The sequence below is a fragment of the Callionymus lyra genome, chromosome 19 (genome assembly GCF_982586985.1).
Source record: "Callionymus lyra chromosome 19, fCalLyr1.hap1.1, whole genome shotgun sequence".
NCBI lineage: Eukaryota > Metazoa > Chordata > Actinopteri > Syngnathiformes > Callionymidae > Callionymus > Callionymus lyra.
Window position 1 is genome coordinate 2,675,351 of NC_141836.1, and position 23,261 is coordinate 2,698,611.

Genomic DNA, 23,261 nt, shown 5'->3' on the forward strand with positions numbered 1-23,261 from the left:
TTCCTGTGGTGTGACGTCACCGCTGCAGGATCAGTTGATTAGCATGTGTGACGTCACCCCTGCAGAATCGCGATTAATGTTGACAAACGTCACGTAGACGCTCATAATCGCAGCTAAATAAAAAGAAAACATATGTCCATAAACGCAATCTCAATGAAAGCTTCTATTTTCATAGAAAAGCGCACCGGATTATAAAGAGGATCAAGCGAAATAGCACAGACTTTATTTTACTCATTCATAAAACAATGTCAACATTATGGAGTTGAAACACCTAAAAATATACAATATAGTCACTTTTACAGGACCTTTTAAGCATGTTTTAATCCGCGAGAGCTTCTTGACTTCCGCGATGCGTAAACAATCCAAGCTCCAAAAAATTAAAATTAAGCATTTTTACCGATTTATATTGACTCTGTACCTCCTTAAAGTGGTTTGAGGTCGTTAAGCACAATCAGGATTAGAATCACACTGTTGACATTAAACATTTCAAATGAGCTTCATAGTTGTAGAATTACGGTAGCCAAATGAAACAGCGACACGTCACGTTACCAAGGCAACGAAGAGATGGGCGACGCGTCAAATGTAACCCGGGTCGTTTGAATCAGACGTCGGGGGGTGCTCTGTATAATACTGGGTGACCCGTGCGTGTCAATGTGCGTCAATGCGTGCGCGCGTGTCAATGTGCTTCAATGCGTGCGCGCGTGTCAATGTGCGTCAATGCGCCCGTGCGTGTCAATGTGCGTCAATGCGTGCGCGCGTGTCAATGTGCGTCAATGCGCCCGTGCGTGTCAATGTGCGTCAATGCGTGCGCGCGTGTCAATGTGCGTCAATGCGCCCGTGCGTGTCAATGTGCTTCAATGCGTGCGCGCGTGTCAATGTGCGTCAATGCGCCCGTGCGTGTCAATGTGCGTCAATGCGTGCGCGCGTGTCAATGTGCGTCAATGCGCCCGTGCGTGTCAATGTGCGTCAATGCGTGCGCGCGTGTCAATGTGCGTCAATACGCCCGTGCGTGTCAATGTGCGTCAATGCGTGCGCGCGTGTCAATGTGCGTCAATGCGCCCGTGCGTGTCAATGTGCGTCAATGCGCCCGTGCGTGTCAATGTGCGTCAATGCGTGCGCGCGTGTCAATGTGCGTCAATACGTGTGTGTTAATGTGCGTCAATACGTGTGTGTGTGTGTGTCAATGTGCGTCAATGCGCCCGTGTGTGTCAATGTGCGTCAATGCGTGCGGGTGTGTCAATGCGTATAGACGTGTGTTTATGTGTGTACATATATGTGTGTATGTGTATAGACGTGTGTGTGTGTATATATGTGTGTGTGTGTATGTGTATAGACGTGTGTATATATATATGTGTGTATATGTGTGTATGTGTATAGACGTGTGTGTGTGTATATATGTGTGTGTATGTGTATAGACGTGTGTGTATATATATGTGTGTGTATGTGTATAGACGTGTGTGTGTATATATATATGTGTGTATGTGTATAGACGTGTGTGTGTTTATATATGTGTGTATGTGTATAGACGTGTGTGTGTATATGTGTGTATGTGTATAGACGTGTGTGTATATATGTGTATGTGTATAGACGTGTGTGTGTGTGTGTATATGTGTGTATGTGTATAGACGTGTGTGTGTGTGTATATGTGTGTATGTGTATAGACGTGGGTGTGTATGTGTATAGACTAGTATTAAACACATTTTAATTCCATGGTGCTGTTTTCTGCTATTTTGCAGGAGCATTTCTATGATCCTGAGAGTGGCAGTGGTTACTCAGCATGGAGACTGAAAACAATTCAAAGGAGGAGTTCATCAGCAGACAGGAGGAGGCCATCACGTCAGCCAACAGGTGGAGGGCCAAGGGCTAAAAGAGATGCTACATATTGTCCTGAGGTTTTCCGGAATGAAGTGAAGTGCAAAGAGGCCATCTCCTTCATGAGATATACCCCTGATGAGGCGTCTGTACAGCAAAAGATGAAGATGACATTTGAATATCGGCGCAATATGCTGCTTAACGAAGAGACCTCAGCTGATGTATTGACCGAATTTCCCCGCTTCAAAGATGTCAAAGGCCTGGTAATGAAGTATTTTCTAGCATATATTGTATTATGTTAAATCTAATTTGCTAAACTTCTCTCCTTTGAGTAACAGTATCATGCACTGTATCATTCTCAAACTGTCCTGTTATGACTTATCTTTTGCAGATTGAGCAGGACGTGACTGCCAGATTCTTGGAGAGGTTAGTCACCATACTGGCTGTAGAGCTGTGATGTCCCTTGTGAGAGCAATGCTAACTATTGTATCATTTTATTTAATTCTTTATGATACACGGTGCTAATGGAAGTATCACTCTATTTAGGGACCAAACCAGAGTTGATGGACTGAAGACACTCACACAGGTGGTGTTAGCGAGCCATGATCTCATGACCTTCAGGTGTGGATCAGGTTCAGCAACAGAGAAGTTCATCTGATCTCGACTCACGTTCAATATCTTCGTCGTCAGCAGATCTTGAGGAAGTTCCTGGAAAACAAGACAAGTTAAGTTTCAATACAAAGATGAAAATACTTTTCAGTGTTTGTTTGTAACAAGTTCATGATTCAAAGTATTTTCATCACATGATTCAACGTCAACTTTCATGATCACATGTTTTTCTAACATATTATTAACTTTAACATGTTTGTTAACTTTGATCATATCAATCACAGTTTTGTCCAAACAAATTAACTATTAAAAAATATATTCACTTAAATAATGTAACAATGATTTAAAGATGATTTATGTCACAATAATCTTGACACTTTCATACATTACATCATTTTCTTTAGTGTTTGTTGTATTTAGTTCTGTTGGTTTTCATGTCAACAGTTGTTTATGTTCCTTTATGTTGTTTTTTCTTTTCAACAATAACTTTGTTAGTTCCATGTTATTTGAAGAACTTTACTGTAATAATTATTTATAAATAACTTGACCATGTTTTCTGTGGAATATATATATATATATTATTTTTTTTTTCAGGAGCAAATTTAAATAAATCCATTTATTTTATATCTATATTTTCTTTTCTGATCGTGTGGTTCTTTGTTCAATAAACTATAAATAAACGTCTCATTGTGTAAAAACCAATGTATTAATGTGTTGTTTTAATTGTTAATTAAGGGAAGTAAATAAATAAAAAACGTTCAAATTAAATATTTAGTTTCCAGAGATTTTTTTTATTTCTCAACATTTAAAACGTTGTTTGACAGATTTAAGGCTGGATTTTTTTTAAATGTAAAAACTGTCAACAAAGTGAACAAAAGTAAAACCTTTAAAATAGACATTTTTCTTTCTAACTTTAAACATTAAATAGACGAGTTTACATGAATAAAAGTCTCACTCGAAAGACCTTTAAGAATATTTTACCATATTTTCTTAGCTTTGGCATTAGCTTAGCCTTACCATTAGCTTTAGCTTAGCCTTACCATTAACTTTAGCTTAGCATTAGCTTCAACAACAATAGTTTGACTGAAAGTGACTTTAATTCAACACATGAACGAGAAAGACTCAGTTCTATTGTTTTATTTACAAACAAACAGACAAAAGGACAAAAGTTAATGAATATAAAAGTTCAACAAAATAGAATCACGACTTTTAATAAACGCTAGTTTCGTCATTAATATGAGTTTAAGTCACAACATGGTTCTCAGCTGCTGTAGTTGTGTAGAAAGTCAACGTTCTCACCCGCAGATGTCCCAGTAAGCCAGGGTCATGAGCATGTTTTCATCTTCAATGTTGTTCAAGCTGGAGCAGCAGAGAGTTTGGTCACGTGACTGTGACGGCGCAGGTGGGTGTGATTTCTTCTTCTTAGAGCGCCCTCTGGTGGATTTAGAAAATATAAGTCGTCCAGTGAGAATCCGCTGAAACTTTAAAGTTAATTATTTATTGATCAGATGAGGTTGAAACTGAAACAACATTTTTAATTTATGTGAACATTTATACTCGTTTAAATTATCTATAAAACTATTTAAAAATGAAGTTGATTCTCCTTCAACACCTGGTCACTGAACGAGGGATCATTTACATTTTATCTGAATAATCTAATCGTCTACATCTATTTAACAACTGCATACTTTCTAGAGAGTGAACTACAGACAGAACTTTACTAACTTTACTGGATGTTTGTCTTCTTAACCCACTTACTTACTTTAATCTTTAACTTATTTACTTTTATCTTTAACTTATTTACTTTTATCTTTAACTTATTTACTTTAACTTATTTACTTTTATCTTTAACTTATTTACTTTAACTTATTTACTTTTATCTTTAACTTATTTACTTTAACTTATTTACTTTTATCTTTAACTTATTTACTTTAATCTTTAACTTATTTACTTTAATCTTTAACTTATTTACTTTTATCTTTAACTTATTTACTTTAACTTATTTACTTTTATCTTTAACTTATTTACTTTTATCTTTAACTTATTTACTTTTATCTTTAACTTATTTACTTTTATCTTTAACTTATTTACTTTAACCTATTTACTTTTATCTTTAACTTATTTACTTTAACTTATTTACTTTTATCTTTAACTTATTTACTTTTATCTTTAACTTATTTACTTTAACTTATTTACTTTTATCTTTAACTTATTTACTTTAACTTATTTACTTTTATCTTTAACTTATTTACTTTAACTTATTTACTTTTATCTTTAACTTATTTACTTTAATCTTTAACTTATTTACTTTTATCTTTAACTTATTTACTTTTATCTTTAACTTATTTACTTTTATCTTTAACTTATTTACTTTAACTTATTTACTTTTATCTTTAACTTATTTACTTTTATCTTTAACTTATTCACTTTAACTTATTTACTTTTATCTTTAACTTATTTACTTTAACTTATTTACTTTTATCTTTAACTTATTTACTTTAACTTATTTACTTTTATCTTTAACTTATTTACTTTAATCTTTAACTTATTTACTTTTATCTTTAACTTATTTACTTTAACTTATTTACTTTTATCTTTAACTTATTTACTTTTATCTTTAACTTATTTACTTTAACTTATTTACTTTTATCTTTAACTTATTTACTTTAACTTATTTACTTTTATCTTTAACTTATTTACTTTAACTTATTTACTTTTATCTTTAACTTATTTACTTTTATCTTTAACTTATTTACTTTTATCTTTAACTTATTTACTTTAACTTATTTACTTTTATCTTTAACTTATTTACTTTTATCTTTAACTTATTTACTTTTATCTTTAACTTATTTACTTTAACTTATTTACCTTTATCTTTAACTTATTTACTTTAACTTATTTACTTTTATCTTTAACTTATTTACTTTAACTTATTTACTTTAACTTATTTACTTTTATCTTTAACTTATTTACTTTAACTTATTTACTTTTATCTTTAACTTATTTACTTTAACTTGTTTACTTTTATCTTTAACTTATTTACTTTTATCTTTAACTTATTTACTTTAACTTATTTACTTTTATCTTTAACTTATTTACTTTTATCTTTAACTTATTTACTTTTATCTTTAACTTATTTACTTTTATCTTTAACTTATTTACTTTAACTTATTTACTTTTATCTTTAACTTATTTACTTTAACTTATTTACTTTTATCTTTAACTTATTTACTTTAACTTATTTACTTTAACTTATTTACTTTTATCTTTAACTTATTTACTTTTATCTTTAACTTATTTACTTTTATCTTTAACTTATTTACTTTAACTTATTTACTTTTATCTTTAACTTATTTACTTTAACTTATTTACTTTTATCTTTAACTTATTTACTTTTATCTTTAACTTATTTACTTTTATCTTTAACTTATTTACTTTAACTTATTTACCTTTATCTTTAACTTATTTACTTTAACTTATTTACTTTTATCTTTAACTTATTTACTTTAACTTATTTACTTTTATCTTTAACTTATTTACTTTAACTTATTTACTTTTATCTTTAACTTATTTACTTTAACTTGTTTACTTTTATCTTTAACTTATTTACTTTTATCTTTAACTTATTTACTTTAACTTATTTACTTTTATCTTTAACTTATTTACTTTAACTTATTTACTTTTATCTTTAACTTATTTACTTTAACTTATTTACTTTTATCTTTAACTTATTTACTTTTATCTTTTACTTATTTACTTTTATCTTTGACTTATTTACTTTTATCTTTAACTTTTTTTTACTTTAACTTATTAACTTTTTTTACTTTAACTTATTAACTTTTATCTTTAACTTATTTACTTTCATCTTTAACTTATTTACTTTTATCTTTAACTTATTTACTTTTATCTTCAACTTATTTACTTTTATCTTTAACTTATTTACTTTTATCTTTAACTTGTTTACTTTAACTTATTTACTTTTATCTTTAACTTATTTACTTTAACTTATTTACTTTAACTTATTTACTTTTATCTTTAACTTATTTACTTTTATCTTTAACTTGTTTACTTTAACTTATTTACTTTAATCTTTAACTTATTTACTTTTATCTTTAACTTATTTACTAAACTTATTTACTTTTATCTTTAACTTATTAACTTTAATCTTTAACTTATTTACTTTTATCTTTAACTTATTTACTTTTATCTTTAACTTATTTACTTTAACTTATTTACTTTTATCTTTAACCTATTATCCTCCCTCACTCTTCTCTCCTATATTCGCTCACTGTATCCTCCCTCACTCTTCTCTCCTATATTCTCTCACTGTTCCTCCCTCACTCTTCTCTCCTCTTTTCTCTCACTGTATCCTCCCTCACTCTTCTCTCCTCTTTTCTCTCACTGTATCCTCCCTCACTCTTCTCTCCTCTTTTCTCTCACTGTATCCTCCCTCACTCTTCTCTCCTCTTTTCTCTCACTGTATCCTCCCTCACTCTTCTCTCCTATTTTCTCTCACTGTATCCTCCCTCACTCTTCTCTCTTCTTTTCTCTCACTGTATCCCCCCTCACTCTTTTCTCCTCTTTTCTCTCACTGTATCCTCCCTCACTCTTCTCTCTTCTTTTCTCTCACTGTATCCTCCCTCACTCTTCTCTCCTCTTTTCTCTCACTGTATCCTCCCTCACTCTTCTCTCCTCTTTTCTCTCACTGTATCCTCCCTCACTCTTCTCTCCTATATTCTCTCACTGTTCCTCCCTCACTCTTCTCTCCTCTTTTTTCTCACTGTATCCTCCCTCACTCTTCTCTCCTCTTTTCTCTCACTGTATCCTCCCTCACTCTTCTCTCCTCTTTTCTCTCACTGTATCCTCCCTCACTCTTCTCTCCTCTTTTCTCTCACTGTATCCTCCCTCACTCTTCTCTCCTCTTTTCTCTCACTGTATCCTCCCTCACTCTTCTCTCCTATTTTCTCTCACTGTATCCTCCCTCACTCTTCTCTCTTCTTTTCTCTCACTGTATCCTCCCTCACTCTTCTCTCCTCTTTTCTCTCACTGTATCCTCCCTCACTCTTCTCTCTTCTTTTCTCTCACTGTATCCTCCCTCACTCTTCTCTCCTCTTTTCTCTCACTGTATCCTCCCTCACTCTTCTCTCCTCTTTTCTCTCACTGTATCCTCCCTCACTCTTCTCTCCTCTTTTCTCTCACTGTATCCTCCCTCACTCTTCTCTCCTATATTCTCTCACTGTATCCTCCCTCACTCTTCTCTCCTCTTTTCTCTCACTGTATCCTCCCTCACTCTTCTCTCCTATATTCTCTCACTGTATCCTCCCTCACTCTTCTCTCTTCTTTTCTCTCACTGTATCTTCCCTCACTCTTCTCTCCTATATTCTCTCACTGTATCCTCCCTCATTCTTCTCTCCTATATTCTCTCACTGTATCCTCCCTCACTCTTCTCTCCTCTTTTCTCTCACTGTATCCTCCCTCACTCTTCTCTCTTCTTTTCTCTCACTGTATCCTCCCTCACTCTTCTCTCTTCTTTTCTCTCACTGTATCTTCCCTCACTCTTCTCTCCTATATTCTCTCACTGTATCCTCCCTCACTCTTCTCTCCTCTTTTCTCTCACTGTATCCTCCCTCACTCTTCTCTCCTCTTTTCTCTCACTGTATCCTCCCTCACTCTTCTCTCCTATATTCTCTCACTGTTCCTCCCTCACTCTTCTCTCCTCTTTTTTCTCACTGTATCCTCCCTCACTCTTCTCTCCTCTTTTCTCTCACTGTATCCTCCCTCACTCTTCTCTCCTCTTTTCTCTCACTGTATCCTCCCTCACTCTTCTCTCCTCTTTTCTCTCACTGTATCCTCCCTCACTCTTCTCTCCTCTTTTCTCTCACTGTATCCTCCCTCACTCTTCTCTCCTATTTTCTCTCACTGTATCCTCCCTCACTCTTCTCTCTTCTTTTCTCTCACTGTATCCTCCCTCACTCTTCTCTCCTCTTTTCTCTCACTGTATCCTCCCTCACTCTTCTCTCTTCTTTTCTCTCACTGTATCCTCCCTCACTCTTCTCTCCTCTTTTCTCTCACTGTATCCTCCCTCACTCTTCTCTCCTCTTTTCTCTCACTGTATCCTCCCTCACTCTTCTCTCCTCTTTTCTCTCACTGTATCCTCCCTCACTCTTCTCTCCTATATTCTCTCACTGTATCCTCCCTCACTCTTCTCTCCTCTTTTCTCTCACTGTATCCTCCCTCACTCTTCTCTCCTATATTCTCTCACTGTATCCTCCCTCACTCTTCTCTCTTCTTTTCTCTCACTGTATCTTCCCTCACTCTTCTCTCCTATATTCTCTCACTGTATCCTCCCTCATTCTTCTCTCCTATATTCTCTCACTGTATCCTCCCTCACTCTTCTCTCCTATTTTCTCTCACCGTATCCTCCCTCACTCTTCTCTCCTCTTTTCTCTCACTGTATCCTCCCTCACTCTTCTCTCCTCTTTTCTCTCACTGTATCCTCCCTCCCTCTTTAATTTATTATTAACCAAGTGATCGATGGAGACCAAAAGTTGAAGATGTAGGAAAGAAGATAAACGCTGATAAGACGCTCCCTGTCCATAATATTTATAACATTTATAAAAAATATGTCCTTGCAAGCAATTTGTAGACGGTCCCTACTTTAGCACCGTTTACCTACAAGTTTGAGAACTTTTTTCTGCTAAAATCGTTGTTTTTTCTGCTGAAATGAAGGTGAAGTCTGTAGCTGCTGTTACTGTTATTATTTAAATATTCATGAGAAAAGTAGCTGTCAATATCGCGCCATCTTTACGTCACTCAAACGGTTCTGTTTCACAAACGTTTAAAAAGAACTTGACACAAGATTAAATAACGTTTACATCAGAGAAAACATTTAAACATCGTTGTGTGTTGACTTACATGCAGCAGATGTTCGTGAGACACTGATTGTTTACACCTGCCCGCCTTGCTTTGAAATTGATCACGTGACTCACGCCGAAATACCGCGAGAACACACGCAGAGCAGCGCAGTTTAGGTTAGAAAATAGATATTTACAAAATATATATAATGAAACACAAAAAACAAATGCATTAAAACATAATAATAAATACTATGATAAAGAATAAAAAAAAAATTAAATATTAACTGTAACTTTGGGAAGAATACATTTTAAAATAAACTTGAAGAAAGTCTTGCAATAACCAACAGAAAGAAATGTTCAGTTACTTAAAAAATAGATAAGCGTTTGAATACTTCCGGTATTCAACTGTTTTCAATCATTGCCTTAAAATAAATGTCCTCCTGTCACACACTCACACACACACACACACACACATGCACACACACAAACACACAAACATCTTAAGAGAAGAATAATCCCCCCCTTTAAATATCAAACACAACAAAAAAAATGAACTTTTTTTAGATTTTATTGGCGTAAATGTACATCAGTGACGTCATATGTGCAGTTATTGCATCAAAAACAGTAGTGCAAGTCCCCCCGACGGTCGGCAGGTGGAGCTAGAGGGTTGTGCTTTGGACGGGTCACGAGGTTCCGACTCGAGAACTTCTTTCAGAACAAATCCTGACGCTTTCAAACTCTAACCCGATTCGTGCTCGTTGCTTTTGATCGACAGGTTACATGTTTGTATTTACAGGTTCTTCTGCAGCCGCTGATGACGTCACCGTGAAGCCCTTCTGGTCAGTTTCTCATGCACGTACCAGAGTATTTACACCTGGGGACGGACGCCCTCTTGTGGACAATGTTGGAAGTGACAAGGGATTGTGCCATTCGTTTAGTTGATACATTTAAAAACAAATGTTGCATTTTAAAGCGATTTTTAATTTTATTTTATTTAAAACAATCAGGAGCTTAAGTTAAGAATTAAAATAAATATATATATATTAACATTTCATAAATATGATGTAAAAAAAAAACATTTAAAAATTTGGCTCCATCAAGCTTTAACCGTTTAGTGCGTGTTGGTGAACGAAGTGTTGACACGAGGTGACGAGACGAGAACTGAGGTCGAGCGACTCGACGCCGACAGGAAGCTTTTCTGATTCGTGTAACTGAGCTACGAGTGTGTGCCCTCGCAACACACACCGCTGCAGGTCAAACTGAAGGTCAAGTGGAGGAAGTCGACGACCCTGAGTTGTCTGTGGTGGGGGGGCTTGTGCAGGGGTCGGGGGGGCAGCAACGAGGTGCAGACCCTCTTCTCTTCTGCTACATGAGAAGGGTCAGAGTCCTGCTGCCCGTCCTGGTCCCGGGTCCCTCCTGTGGTCCTGATCATTCTATCAACTCTTGAGTCTCTGAAAACTGAGATGATTCAAGGTCAACATTTTTCAACCAGAGATTTGAGGCGAGACTGAACTGACTTGTTGGCTGGAGTTGGCCGACGGGGGGGTGACCACGCTCTGGTCCAGACCCGGGTTGACCGGGACGGCGCAGGGCAGGTGGGTGGCGCGCCAGTAGATGTCCAGGTACTCGGCCAGGTGCTCGCAGGCGTCCTCCAGCTGGTTCTCGTCCAGGATGACGTCGAACATCTCCTGGTGACACAAACACTTATGGGTCGCGACCCCAGGACCTCCTGGTCTGGACTCACCGGTGGACACTGGGCCAGCTTGTCTCCCGCCATCATCTGGACGTTGAGGTGTTTGCTCTGAGACTTTCCCCGGGACTTGATCAACCTCTGAAGGACCTAAGACGGAGCAGACAGAACTTCAGTCCATTAACAATGTTTCTGGAAGCACAAGCCAGAGCTTTTTCTAATGAAGGTGAGATGAGTTCACAGAGAGGGGGTGAGACCAGGGGACAGGGGACTTCTAACCCAAGACGAGGAGGGTCTTGTCGAGGGATTATAAAGTCAGGATACAGTGAGAGAAAAGAGGAGAGAAGAGTGAGGGAGGATACAGTGAGAGAAAAGAAGAGAGAAGAGTGAGGGAGGATACAGTGAGAGATTATAGGAGAGAAGAGTGAGGGAGGATACAGTGAGAGAAAGGAGGAGAGAAGAGTGAGGGAGGATACAGTGAGAGAAAGGAGGAGAGAAGAGTGAGGGAGGATACAGTGAGAGAAAAGAGGAGAGAAGAGTGAGGGAGGATAATAGGTTAAAGATAAAAGTAAATAAGTTAAAGTAAATAAGTGAAAGATAAAAGTGAATAAGTTAAAGATAAAAGTAAATAAGTTAAAGTAAATAAGTTAAAGATAAAAGTAAATAAGTTAAAGATTAAAGTAAATAAGTTAAAGTAAACAAGTTAAAGATAAAAGTAAATAAGTTAAAGATAAAAGTAAATAAGTTAAAATAAATAAGACTTAACTAGTTATGTTTGGTTTGACACGAACATGTTCAAGTCCAACCAGAGCAACTGAAAATCTTTTTGTTAACTGTAAAAAAAAGTCCAGGATTGAAATGTGTTATTGTAAATATTGTTGATATAAAAACATGTTTCGCAACAATACTGTTATCAACTTATATGCAGGTTTCTATGTCACATCGACAGCTGTGATTGGTTGGCTGGGCGGCAAAGCATAATAGCAGCTTGTTCAGGTCACCGTCACTGAGAGGTTTGTCGTGATGGACACCACGTCATGTGCAGTTTTGAATAAATAGGGTTAATTTTAACATGTACAGGGAAAGTATTTATCTGAGTTTGATTATTCGTGTCTGATCAGAGTCACGACCAGGGCCGGGTCTAGGCAGGGGCAAGAGGGGGCCTGGCCCCCTCAAATAAATGTTGTGCCCCCTCAAACTAAATCCCAGAGTGGAGGGATTTAGTGTGCCCAGGAGCACAATGCCCCCTCAAGATTTGTGGCTGCCCCCCCATACATGCCTGTCTAGACCCGGCCCTGGTCACGACTGCGTTACACACTTGAAAAAAAGACAAACATTTAAACTGTTGTTAAACAGTCAAAAACACATATTAACGTTGAACAGAAGAAATTTAAAAAAGGGGCCTAAAAAGTATTTGAACAGTTCTATCCATAAACGACCCGTTTATAGTCGTGAATATAAAATCCATCGATGGTCGGAGCAAAAGTTGTCTCTTATCGCGACCCGCCACTAGATGGCGCCCTCAGACGAGCTAACGAGGCTAACGCTAGCGGAAGGTTACTTTGGGCGAGGACACTTTGACGTAGACCACGATGGGCGCCAGCGACGTCTTGAGGAGCTGCGTCGGGTGGTTGATGGTGTCGGCGTCCAGGACCACCAGCTGCAGGGACTTGGCCAACTCGAAGATCCTCTCGATCTCGCTCTGAACCTCGGCTGGTTTGGATTCAGCACAGGTTGGTATCTTTAGACGCCGCGGCAGGAAATAACCATCAAAGCTCACCCAGGCTGGAGCGCGTGTTGGATCGCTCCATGATGGCCTTCTTGTTGAGCACCGAGCGCTTGGCCAGGGACAGGTCCGCCGTCACCCTGGTGATGGAGATCCTGCCGTAGAACCCAAGACCACCTGGTGTTGAAAGCGAGTCGCGAGAACGAGCCGAAGCGAGCGACTCACCTGCCGTCGAACCTGTGCTTCAGGAAGTCGAACAAGGCCTTCTGCATCATGTCCGTCACCTGGAGGATCGACATGAAGATGTTTCTTCAGAACTACCTCCTGCTCGACCTTCTCACCAACCGTGGTCTTCAGATGAGCACTTTCAGTCTCGGCCATTATTGAGCGACGGTGAAACCACTCGTGTCGTGACCTCAAAGGTCGTGAGGTCACAGGAAATGTAAATATACAGAAATATTTTTGACAGCGAGAATCCTTTGGTTAATAATTCACTATTTTATTTTATTTTTAATATTTACTGATCTATTGAATAAGAACCTCAAATTAAAATAATATATAAAATAAAGTCAACTTTACTCAATTTATGAAATAATAATTGTTATGAGTCGTAGTTTCCTGAAAGTGTTTTAGGGTTAATTGTCATATTTTCACCTCAATATTTTAATATTTCAATAGAAATTCTCAACAAACTTTGAATTAATGTGAATATAAAAGTTATATTTCGTCAAATAATTCAGTAATAAATGTTATTTACAAGTCGTCGTCAATTTACCTTTATGTCAAAATGTCTCTTTGCACTTAATAATGTAAATATTGTCAAATAAAGTGAGATATTTTAATTTTTCTCGTGTCTTTTATCCAGATATTCAGTATTTGAAAAAAAAATCCTGACGTTTTTTTTACTTTAATAAGAATCTTGTATTAAAATGTAATTAAAAATGAATATTTACTCAAATAATAATTGCTGGTTACAATTAGAATAGAACATATTCTTGAATTAAAATAAATATGATTAAAGTAGTATTTAAGCAAATCATTTAATAATAATAGTTACAAGTCTTCGTCAATTTAACTTAAAGTTGTAATTTTAAAAATTTAACATTTTGATACAAAATATATTTATAAGTTGATCATTTTTAATTATTATTCAATATTTCTTAAGTCTGTTTTTTTATATTTAAAAATATATATATAACGTGTTAATCTTGACATAAATAAAGTTGATCAATAAATAATATTGAATAAAATAATGAAATAAAAGGAAGCATTATTTGTGTCTTTAATTAAAAAATTAAAAACAATATTTATTGATTTATAATTTAACCTCAGATAAATAAATGTTTTTTAATAATTCGATTTTCTTAATAATAGCTTTGGTCGTATTAATGTCTGCATGTGATCTGCTGGAGCTTCATTAGAACCATGTCGTGGTTCTGAAGATGTTCTGGTGTTTGTGTGTGTTTGCATGTGATCTGCTGGAGCTTCATTAGAACCATGTCGTGGTTCTGAGATGTTCTGGTGTTTGTGTGTGTTTGCATGTGATCTGCTGGAGCTTCATTAGAACCATGTCTTGGTTCTGAAGATGTTCTGGTGTTTGTGTGTGTTTGCATGTGATCTGCTGGAGCTTCATTAGAACCATGTTGTGGTTCTGAAGATGTTCTGGTGTTTGTGTGTGTTTGCATGTGATCTGCTGGAGCTTCATTAGAACCATGTCGTGGTTCTGAGATGTTCTGGTGTTTGTGTGTGTTTGCATGTGATCTGCTGGAGCTTCATTAGAACCATGTCTTGGTTCTGAAGATGTTCTGGTGTTTGTGTGTGTTTGCATGTGATCTGCTGGAGCTTCATTAGAACCATGTCGTGGTTCTGAAGATGTTCTGGTGTTTGTGTGTGTTTGCATGTGATCTGCTGGAGCTTCATTAGAACCATGACGTGGTTCTGAGATGTTCTGGTGTTTGTGTGTGTTTGCGTGTGATCTGCTGGAGCTTCATTAGAACCATGTCGTGGTTCTGAAGATGTTCTGGTGTTTGTGTGTGTTTGCGTGTGATCTGCTGGAGCTTCATTAGAACCATGTCGTGGTTCTGAAGATGTTCTGGTGTTTGTGTGTGTTTGCGTGTGATCTGCTGGAGCTTCATTAGAACCATGTCGTGGTTCTGAAGATGTTCTGGTGTTTGTGTGTGTTTGCATGTGATCTGCAGGAGCTTCATTAGAACCATGACGTGGTTCTGAGATGTTCTGGTGTTTGTGTGTGTTTGCGTGTGATCTGCTGGAGCTTCATTAGAACCATGTCGTGGTTCTGAAGATGTTCTGGTGTTTGTGTGTGTTTGCATGTGATCTGCTGGAGCTTCATTAGAACCATGTCGTGGTTCTGAAGATGTTCTGGTGTTTGTGTGTGTTTGCATGTGATCTGCTGGAGCTTCATTAGAACCATGTCGTGGTTCTGAGATGTTCTGGTGTTTGTGTGTGTTTGCATGTGATCTGCTGGAGCTTCATTAGAACCATGTCGTGGTTCTGAGATGTTCTGGTGTTTGTGTGTGTTTGCATGTGATCTGCTGGAGCTTCATTAGAACCATGTCGTGGTTCTGAAGATGTTCTGGTGTTTGTGTGTGTTTGCGTGTGATCTGCTGGAGCTTCATTAGAACCATGTCGTGGTTCTGAAGATGTTCTGGTGTTTGTGTGTGTTTGCATGTGATCTGCTGGAGCTTCATTAGAACCATGTCGTGATTCTGAAGATGTTCTGGTGTTTGTGTGTGTTTGCGTGTGATCTGCTGGAGCTTCATTAGAACCATGTCGTGGTTCTGAAGATGTTCTGGTGTTTGTGTGTGTTTGCGTGTGATCTGCTGGAGCTTCATTAGAACCATGTCGTGGTTCTGAGATGTTCTGGTGTGTGTTTGCGTGTGATCTGCTGGAGCTTCATTAGAACCATGTCGTGGTTCTGAGATGTTCTGGTGTTTGTGTGTGTTTGGATGTGATCTGCTGGAGCTTCATTAGAACCATGTCGTGGTTCTGAGATGTTCTGGTGTTTGTGTGTGTTTGCATGTGATCTGCTGGAGCTTCATTAGAACCATGTCGTGGTTCTGAGATGTTCTGGTGTTTGTGTGTGTTTGCATGTGATCTGCTGGAGCTTCATTAGAACCATGTCGTGATTCTGAAGATGTTCTGGTGTTTGTGTGTGTTTGCGTGTGATCTGCTGGAGCTTCATTAGAACCATGTCGTGGTTCTGAGATGTTCTGGTGTGTGTTTGCGTGTGATCTGCTGGAGCTTCATTAGAACCATGTCGTGGTTCTGAGATGTTCTGGTGTTTGTGTGTGTTTGCGTGTGATCTGCTGGAGCTTCATTAGAACCATGTCGTGGTTCTGAAGATGTTCTGGTGTTTGTGTGTGTTTGCGTGTGATCTGCTGGAGCTTCATTAGAACCATGTCGTGGTTCTGAAGATGTTCTGGTGTTTGTGTGTGTTTGCATGTGATCTGCTGGAGCTTCATTAGAACCATGTCGTGATTCTGAAGATGTTCTGGTGTTTGTGTGTGTTTGCGTGTGATCTGCTGGAGCTTCATTAGAACCATGTCGTGGTTCTGAAGATGTTCTGGTGTTTGTGTGTGTTTGCGTGTGATCTGCTGGAGCTTCATTAGAACCATGTCGTGGTTCTGAGATGTTCTGGTGTGTGTTTGCGTGTGATCTGCTGGAGCTTCATTAGAACCATGTCGTGGTTCTGAGATGTTCTGGTGTTTGTGTGTGTTTGGATGTGATCTGCTGGAGCTTCATTAGAACCATGTCGTGGTTCTGAGATGTTCTGGTGTTTGTGTGTGTTTGCATGTGATCTGCTGGAGCTTCATTAGAACCATGTCGTGGTTCTGAGATGTTCTGGTGTTTGTGTGTGTTTGCATGTGATCTGCTGGAGCTTCATTAGAACCATGTCGTGATTCTGAAGATGTTCTGGTGTTTGTGTGTGTTTGCGTGTGATCTGCTGGAGCTTCATTAGAACCATGTCGTGGTTCTGAGATGTTCTGGTGTGTGTTTGCGTGTGATCTGCTGGAGCTTCATTAGAACCATGTCGTGGTTCTGAGATGTTCTGGTGTTTGTGTGTGTTTGGATGTGATCTGCTGGAGCTTCATTAGAACCATGTCGTGGTTCTGAGATGTTCTGGTGTTTGTGTGTGTTTGCATGTGATCTGCTGGAGCTTCATTAGAACCATGTCGTGGTTCTGAGATGTTCTGGTGTTTGTGTGTGTTTGCATGTGATCTGCTGGAGCTTCATTAGAACCATGTCGTGGTTCTGAGATGTTCTGGTGTTTGTGTGTGTTTGCATGTGATCTGCTGGAGTGAAGTGAAGCTATTTTTGCAAGGCTCTGAAAAATAGATGGGCTGTGGCTCAGGGTTGCTTCTCAGAGAAGCAGGACGAGAGTGGAGGATGGGAGGATGGGAGGATGGGAGGAGAAGAAGAGAACAGAGAAGAGGAACAAAAGGCGAGCGAGAGAAAGAACGTTGGCCCCTGAAGCACCAGAGCAGCAGACGCACAGAGGATGAAGGATGTTCAGCACACATTAGTCTGAGGATTGATCTCCGCTGAAGAACTCTCTCCAAACATCTGTGTCGCTGATCAAAATAAAGCTTTATCGACAACTGAAGCACAGACGACGTCACGGTGACTTCAGGTTCTTCACATGCTTCTGTGGAACGACAGGAGGTCCACAAGGTTGTCCTGCTGGACGACTTCGGTACTACATTAGATGCATCTCTTCGTGGTCTCTACGTTTGTCTGTGGCTTTAGTCAGGATGAGAGTTTAATCAAATCTTATACCTTTTTGAATATTCAATGATGTGTGATTTATGTATATTGGAAGATTTAATTTGTTAGTTTAAAGAAAAAAAAAATCTTATTCAAATATTTTCAAAATTAATGATATTTTTTACACATAGATTTTCTAATTGTAAATTACAATAAAATAAAAGAAATGCATAATAAAACACATTTATTTTCACCTGAAGGTCAATATAACGACGACATTAAACTGGTCTGTGGTGAAGAAAAGGTTAAAAAACTCATTTGTTACTAAAGGTCAGTGTTTGCTTAAAGAAAACTTTGATTTAAGATTATTTATTCAACAAGTGTCATTTACGAACTTCAAGTTACCATTTCTGCTCAGCGTAGCATATTTTTTCCCATTTCTTGGTTTTATTTGCTTAATCAAACAAAAACTTAAAAAAAGGAAACACAAACGAAAACTTTAAAAATCTATCATTATTTGTTAAACTTCAAGTTTTTATTGATAACTGAAGTCACTCTACACGCAGAGCATGATTAGCATGAGCTAGCAGAATTAGCATGAGTTAGAAGAGTTAGCATTATTTGGAATAGTTAGCATGAACTAGCAGAGTTAGAATGATTTAGCATGAGTTAGAAGAGTTAGCATCGTTTAGCATAGTTGGAATGAGTTAGAAAAGTGAGCATGAGCTAGCAGATTTAGCATGATTTAGCATGAGTTAGAAGAGTTAGCATGTGTGAGAATAGTTAGCATGAGCTAGCAGAGTTAGCATGATTTAGCATGATTTAGCATGATTAGAAGCGTTAGCATGAGTTAGAATAGTTAGCATGAGCTAGCAGAGTTAGCATGATTTAGCATGAGTTAGAAGAGTTAGCATGAGTTAGAATAGTTAGCATGAACTAGCAGAGTTAGCATGATTTAGCATGAGTTAGAAGAGTTAGCATGAGTTAGAATAGTTGGCATGAGTTAGAATAGTTAGCATGAGCTAGCAGAGTTAGCTTGATTTAGCATAAGTAGGAAGAGTTAGTATCAGTTAGAATAGTTAGCATGAGTTAGTATGAGTAAGAAGAGTAAGCATCATTTAGCATAGTTAGCATAAGTTAGAATAGTTAGCATGAACTAGCAGAGTTAGCATGATTTAGCATGAGTTAGAAGAGTTAGGATCATTTAGCATAGTTAGCATAAGTTAGAATAGTTAGCATGAACTAGCAGAGTTAGCATGATTTAGCATGAGTTAGAAGAGTTAGCATGAGTTAGAATAGTTGGCATGAGTTAGAATAGTTAGCATGAGCTAGCAGAGTTAGCTTGATTTAGCATAAGTAGGAAGAGTTAGTATCAGTTAGAATAGTTAGCATGAGCTAGAATGAGTTAGTATGAGTAAGAAGAGTAAGCATCATTTAGCATAGTTAGCATAAGTTAGAATAGTTAGCATGAACTAGCAGAGTTAGCATGATTTAGCATGATTTAGCATGAGTAAGAAGAGTTAGGATCATTTAGCATAGTTAGCATAAGTTAGAATAGTTAGCAGGAGATAGCATAGTTAGCATGAGTTAGAAGAGTAAGCATAGTTAGCATGAGCTAGCATAAATAAATGCTGTTAGCATTCCTCGTCCTTAATAGAACCAACTCAACAATTTCATGGTACGCTTCTGTTCAATCTCAGTTTGATTATTCATGTCTGTTCAGCTTCTGTCACGAGACTCACCTCGTATCCCTTCAGCGACGGACCCACCAGAACCACCGGCCTCATGGACGGAACCACATCATAGGGAGGAACCAGTTCCGTCTGCAGACAAACACGAGTGATTCTTCAGATCATCTGAAACCATGAACCATCTGCTTGTTCCCGACGTGACCACGTACCTGCTTCTGCTTCTGCTTGGCTTGTGGAGGAACAAAGAAGAGAGTGATGAACGTGACGCTGAGGTGGAGGTGGATCTGTGGTTACCTGCAGACGGCGGCGTCGACCTCCATCCTCCGGACGAGGCGTTCCCTCCCTTCCTGCGGAGCAACAGAATGCGAGGCTTAATTACGAGCGAACCCCTCGGGAGGTGATTTGGAAAAGGAGTCGCCGAGCGAGAACTAGTGGCGTCAACAGATTTATTTTTTTCAAAGACAGGAAGTGGGATCGAGGGCAGCGAGAACTTTTGAAGACTCGGGAGAGGAGGTGACCTCTGACCTCGCTGCTGCTTTCTGCTCCTGTTTGATCCTCATGGCTTCCAGCTTGACGGGGCTCGGGATGAACGTGATGTCGGCGCCTTCCTTCACCAGTCGACCGATCCACCAGTCATTGTTGTACTTCTGCACGGAGGCACAGTCAGAACCTCACAAGAACCTTCAGTGTCGTCAGAACCTCACGGTCCAGTTGAACAACTTTTGAATCTATTGATTGAAACGTTGTTGTTCGAACTGAACCCAGATGAGCAGAAGAAAATAAGACGAGATAAATGTTTATAATTGAATTCAATCATTTGAATACCGTATTTTCCGCACCATTAAACGCACCGGATTATAAGGCGCATAGAACAAAAGATACAGTCAAACGTTTGGTGTCGTGAGCAGCAGTGAAGTTGAGCGCATGTATGACAGCTAGAGGGCACGTGTATGACATGTTGAACGCACATGTGTGACTGGTTGAGCGCAGCAGAGTGATTTTGAGTGTGCAACAAGACAAGACACACCGGTGGCAGTAATCTTACTCCATAGACGTGCAGCCTGATGTGACGTGCGTCGTAAATCCCACCACGTGATGACACAATGACGTAATCCCGCCCACGGCGTGTCGGCTCAGTCAATATTTTAGCGATTTTAAATTCGATATCAGAAATGTCGCTTCCAGACTAAAGCAAATGAACGCCGAGCTGCTCCATCGGACTTTTCTTCCGATCCAGGACGCACAGATGATCACGTGACCAAGTATCTCGCTACACTTTCGGTTATTGTCGATATTATTTTCAATATTTCCAACATTGTTTCAAATGGTTAAATATATTCTGACGACACTGACGTTACTTCCACACATTTAACTTTCGCGACTCTCACCTCCTTAATGTGCAGGAAGTCTTTGGTTTCGAAGTTGATGGCGGAACCTTGGACGGGGCAGTCCTCATCCAGCGCGCCGCAGTAGCTCACGTTGGTCTTCACGGCGAATGCGACTGGTTTCACCTGGAAGAGGAACATGTTGACCAGCGGACGCTCGCGGAGACGAGGCCTCACCTTGGCTCGCTCCAGCTGCAGCTGAGCCTGGCGCTCGGCTTCGCGCCGAGACGCCTCCTGATCCTCCTCCAGGGACAGGTCGGAATCAGAGGGTCGACTCGTGTAGGAATCGGCTGAACCCTGCGGCGGAGAAGAAGGGTTTGAGTCTCGAGTCTTTGGTTTTCAGCTTCAAGACGACTTCCCGACATGTATGACAGCTAGAGGGCACGTGTATGACATGTTGAACGCACATGTGTGACTGGTTGAGCGCAGCAGAGTGATTTTGAGTGTGCAACAAGACAAGACACACTCGCTCAAACCGGTGGCAGTAATCTTACTCCATAGACGTCCAGCCTGATGTGACGTGCGTCGTAAATCCCACCACGTGATGACACAATGACGTAATCCTGCCCACGGCGTGTCGGCTCAGTCAATATTTTAGCGATTTTAAATTCGATATCAGAAATGTCGCTTCCAGACTAAAGCAAATGAACGCCGAGCTGCTCCATCGGACTTTTCTTCCGATCCAGGACGCACAGATGATCACGTGACCAAGTATCTCGCTACACTTTCGGTTATTGTCGATATTATTTTCAATATTTCCCACATTGTTTCAAATGGTTAAATATATTCGACAATCTCTTTACTTCATCTGGAAAAGTAGGTCAATTCGCGGGGGGGGGGGTCTAAAGTTAGTGGAAAGTCAACATTGTGGATCAAAGAATCAAAATTGAATCTTTATCTCACATGGAAGTGCAGAAAAAAGCTAAAAAGATTTGGATCCAGTTCTTCAGAGGAGCTGGAAGAACGAAGGTCAATGTTTTCAACTTTTGACAGAAACTTGTCGCTACAAATCATCAGTTGCTTCAAAGCTCGAGCTGCTTTACTGTCATATTTTCTCAAAGAGGTTTTTCAATTTATCCTCCGAATACGCGTCACGGTGACTTGGCTCCGCCCGGTTTACTCGAACAAAACAGGGCGGGATGAATGTTGGCGGAAAAAGAGACTGAAGCGATCTGTGAAGTCTTCATCTGTATGCGAAGCTGCTTTTCTTCCGGGTTGATGTGGAAAGACTGACAAGCGCCATCTGCTCTCATCATAGAACTCTCCGGGGATCTCTTAAGTACCAGCTTGGACTTAGCTTTGTTAGCGGCCATCATGACTGAAACACTCTCAGTGAAACACTTCAGGATATAGATATATATATAGATATTCACGGAGCATTTGTGTTTGATCTTTCAGTGAATGAATGAACGATACATCATTGAATCAAAGTTCATGTCTTTGTATATTTAATGTATAATCTTTGATGAAATAAAGGACTCAAGCATATATGCTCTTGTTTCCTTATTCATGCTGTAAAAACATATTTACATTAGTTACAGTTTGTTTATGAATATATATTCAGACCATAACAAACTGAATTAACCCAAAAACAAACAATTACAATTGAATCTTCAGATATACAGATGTAGATGTAGATATAGATATGGATCTATAATAGGTATAAATACAGATGTAGATGTAGATATAGATATGGATGTATAATATATATAAATATAGATATAGATATAGATAAAGATATAGATGTATAATGGATATAAATACAGATGTAGATATAGATATATAATAGATATAGATTATAGATATAGATATAGATATAGATATTGATATATAGATGTAGATGTAGATGTAGATATAGATATAGATGTATAATAGATATAAATACAGATATAGATATATAGATATAGATAAAGATATAGATGTATAATAGATATAAATACAGATGTAGATATAGATATAGATATAGATATTGATATATAGATGTAGATGCAGATGTAGATGTAGATGTAGATGTAGATGTAGATATAGATGTAGATATAGATGTAGATATACAGATGTAGATGAAGATGTAGATGTAGATATATAGATATATAGATAGATTCATAGATTTATAGATGTAGATGTAGATGTAGATGTAGCTATAGATGTATATATATATATAGATATAGAAACAAATATATAGATGTATATATAGATATAGATATAGATGTATATTTAGATATAGAGATGTAGATATAGTTATAGATGTATATATAGATATATATATATAGATATAGATGTAGATGTAGATATAGATATAGATATAGATATAGATATAGATATAGATATAGATATATAGATATATAGATATATAGATGTAGATGTAGATATATAGATATAGATATATAGATGTATATATAGATATAGATATAGATATACATATAGATATAGATGTATATATAGATATAGCTATAGCTATAGATATATAGATATATATATATAGATATAGATATAGATATAGATATAGATGTAGATATATAGATATAGATATAGATATAGATGTATATATAGATATAGATATATATGTATATATAGATATAGATATAGATATATAGATCTAGATGTATATATAGATACATTCATTAGCCGGACTCAAGTACCTTGTGTCCGGATCACATTTCCTGTCTCACCCTCTCAGGCTAAAGTCCCATCAGGACAGTGATCCTGGAAGTTTCCTCTCAGACCGGAGCTCCAACATGAGCCTGAAATAGCTCCACAGCACGTCAT

At 37.8% G+C, this 23,261-nt stretch overlaps 1 protein-coding gene across 2 annotated transcripts in view; it reads right to left on the reverse strand.

Moving 5' to 3' along the window:
• Positions 1-9,828: 9,828 nt before the first annotated feature.
• The window catches only part of LOC148058937 (voltage-dependent L-type calcium channel subunit beta-4-like), a 29,137-nt gene continuing 15,704 nt past the window's right edge, over positions 9,829-23,261 (reverse strand). For both annotated transcript variants that reach the window (XM_087781026.1, XM_087781025.1), the window contains exons 2-13: positions 20,673-20,792; positions 20,499-20,621; positions 19,636-19,757; positions 19,405-19,457; positions 19,320-19,339; positions 19,162-19,242; positions 12,920-12,978; positions 12,749-12,849; positions 12,530-12,681; positions 11,023-11,118; positions 10,796-10,966; positions 9,829-10,736 (exon numbers count right to left, since the gene is read on the reverse strand). In XM_087781026.1, coding sequence (XP_087637152.1) covers positions 10,707-10,736; positions 10,796-10,966; positions 11,023-11,118; positions 12,530-12,681; positions 12,749-12,849; positions 12,920-12,978; positions 19,162-19,242; positions 19,320-19,339; positions 19,405-19,457; positions 19,636-19,757; positions 20,499-20,621; positions 20,673-20,792 — 1,128 coding nt within the window. In that variant the 3' untranslated portion in view covers positions 9,829-10,706. The remainder of the gene's footprint in view (positions 10,737-10,795; positions 10,967-11,022; positions 11,119-12,529; positions 12,682-12,748; positions 12,850-12,919; positions 12,979-19,161; positions 19,243-19,319; positions 19,340-19,404; positions 19,458-19,635; positions 19,758-20,498; positions 20,622-20,672; positions 20,793-23,261) is intronic.